Consider the following 2,639-nt stretch of genomic DNA (forward strand, 5'->3'; position numbering starts at 1 on the left):
CGGGCATATGCCCAGGTCCCATATTTCACTACGGACCCTACGAGACCGTCGGATCCCAGGTCTGAGTCCGTTTACCAAAAATATTGACCAAAGTCAAGTTTAATCAATTTTAAAGGCCAATTTCCTTATTTTACTTAGATTTCACATAAAAGCTTTCCGAAAATGCGCCCGGATTGCACACGCAAATCGAGGTGAGATAAAATAAGGTTTTTAAGGACTAGGAACATAGAAAAGTACCTGAGTCGGAGAAAAGATGGGGATATGGGCTTCGCATATCGGATTCGGACTCCTAGTTCGCTGCCTCAACAGGATGACCCCTCCACTGAACACGAACTGAAGGAAAACTCTTTGATCTCAACTGATGAACCTGCCGATCTAGAATAGCTACCGGCTCTTCCTCATTGTAAAAGTCCTTGTCCAAATGGACAATGCTGAAGTCTAACACGTGGAATATATTGTTGTGATACTTCCTAAGCATGGACACATGAAACACTGGATGCACGACTGATAAACTCGGCGACAACGCAAGTCTGTAAGCCACCTCTCCCACTTGATCAAGAATCTCAAAAGGACCAATGAATCTAGGGCTTAGCTTGCCCTTCTTTCCAAATCTCATTACGCCTTTCATAGGCAACACCCGAATCAACACTCGCTCTCCGACCATGAATGATCTTAACCTTGTCCAAGGAATCCTGTACTATATCCGTACCCAAAAATCGAGCGTCTCCCGGCTCAAACCACCCAACAGGCGACCGACACCGCCTACTGTATAATGCCTCATAGGGAGCCATCTGGATGCTCGACTGATAGCTGTTGTTGTAGGTGAACTCTGCTAAAGGCAAGAACTGATCCCACGAGCCTCCAAAGTCAATAACACAAGCTCAGAGCATATCCTCTAAAACCTGAATAGTACGCTCGGACTGTCCTTCCGTCTGAGGATGTAATGATGTGCTCAACTCGATCCGTGTGCCTAACTCACGCTAAACTGCCCTCAAAAAATGTAAGGTAAACTGCATACCTCGATCAGAAATGATAAACATGGGCACACCATGAAGACAAATAATCTCTCGGATATAGATCTCGGTTAACTTCTCATAAGAATAGAAAACTGCCACAGGAATGATCAGCCTATCAACAATAACCCACACTGTATCGAACTTCCTCTAAGTCCATGGGAGTCCAACAACGAAGTCCATAGTGATACGCTCCCACTTCAACTTAGGAATCTCAATCCTCTGAAATAAACCACTAGGTCTTGGATGCTTGTACTTTACTTGCTGACAATTAAAATACTGAGCCACATGCACAATAATATCCTTCTTCATCCTCCTCCACTAGTAATGCTGCCGCAAATCCTGATACATCTTAGCGGCGCCTGGATGAATAGAGTACCGGGATCTATGGATCTCCTCTAGAATCAATTCTCGAAGTCCATCCACATTAGGCACACAAACTCGACTCTACATCCTCAAAACTCCATCATCTCCTAATGTAACCTGCTTGGCATCACCGTGTCGTATTGTGTCCTTGAGGACACACAAATGAGGATCATCATACTATCGATCTCTGATACGCTCAAATAATGAAGAAAGAGCGATTGTACAAGCTAACACACAACTGGGCTTAGAAACATCCAACCTCACGAACTGATTGGCCAAAGCCTGAACATCCAAAGCAAGCGGTCTCTCACCGACCGGAATATACACAAGACTACCCATACTGACTGACTTTCTACTCAAAGCATCGGCCACTACATTGGCCTTCCACGGATGATATAAGATGGTGATATCATAGTTTTTCAGTAGCTCCAACCACCTTCTCTGCCTCAAATTTAGCTCATTCTGCTTGAACAAGTATTGTAGACTCTTTTGATACGTGAATACCTCACATGACACGCCATATACATAGTGCCTCCAAATCTTCAGTGCATGAACAATGGCTGCTAGCTCCAAATCATGAACTGGATAATTCTTCTCGTGAATCTTTAATTTTTGCGAAGCATATGCAATGACCTTGACATCCTTCATCAACACCGCACTAAGTCCAATACGAGATGCGTCATAATAAACTGTATATGGCCTTGAACCTGTAGGTAATACCTACACCGGTACCATAATCAAGGCTATCTTGAGCTTCTGAAAGCTCTCCTAAAATCGTCCGACCACCTGAACTGGGCACCCTTCTAGGTTAACCTGGTCATCGGGGCTGTAATAGATGAAAACCCATCCACAAACCGACAGTAATAGCCCACCAAACCCAAGAAACTTCGGATCTCTATAGCTGATGTGGGTATAGGCCAATCCTTGACTGCCTTTATCTTCTTTGGATCCACCTGAATACCCTCTGCTGATACGACGTTACCTAAGAAAGCAACTGATCCCAACCAAAACTCACACTTTGAAAACTTAGCATACAACTAACTATCTCTCAAGGTCTGAAGAACAACTCTCAGATGCTGCTCATGCTCCTCCCGGCTGCGGGAATAGATCAAAATGTCATCATATAAGACTATCACGAAGGAATCCAAGTAAGGATTTAACATTCGGTTCATCAAATCCATGAAAGCTGCTGGGGTATTTTTCAACCCAAATGACATCACCAAGAACTCATAATGTCTGTACCGAGTGCGGAAAGCTATC

The 2,639-nt window shown here is 44.0% G+C and overlaps 1 protein-coding gene across 1 annotated transcript; it reads right to left on the minus strand.

Moving 5' to 3' along the window:
* Positions 1–289: 289 nt before the first annotated feature.
* LOC138881979 (uncharacterized) lies at positions 290–616 on the minus strand. The gene has a single exon (XM_070162275.1). It carries the CDS (start codon positions 614–616, stop codon positions 290–292), a length of 327 nt encoding a protein of 108 aa, XP_070018376.1.
* Between the last annotated feature and the right edge of the window lie 2,023 nt (positions 617–2,639).

Source organism: Nicotiana sylvestris, chromosome 11 (genome assembly GCF_000393655.2).
Source record: "Nicotiana sylvestris chromosome 11, ASM39365v2, whole genome shotgun sequence".
NCBI classification, from domain to species: domain Eukaryota; kingdom Viridiplantae; phylum Streptophyta; class Magnoliopsida; order Solanales; family Solanaceae; genus Nicotiana; species Nicotiana sylvestris.

Coding starts and splice junctions, on each gene's coding strand:
- LOC138881979 (XM_070162275.1), bottom strand. CDS start 616: ATGAGATTTGGAAAGAAGGGCAAGCTAAGCCCTAGATTCATTGGTCCT.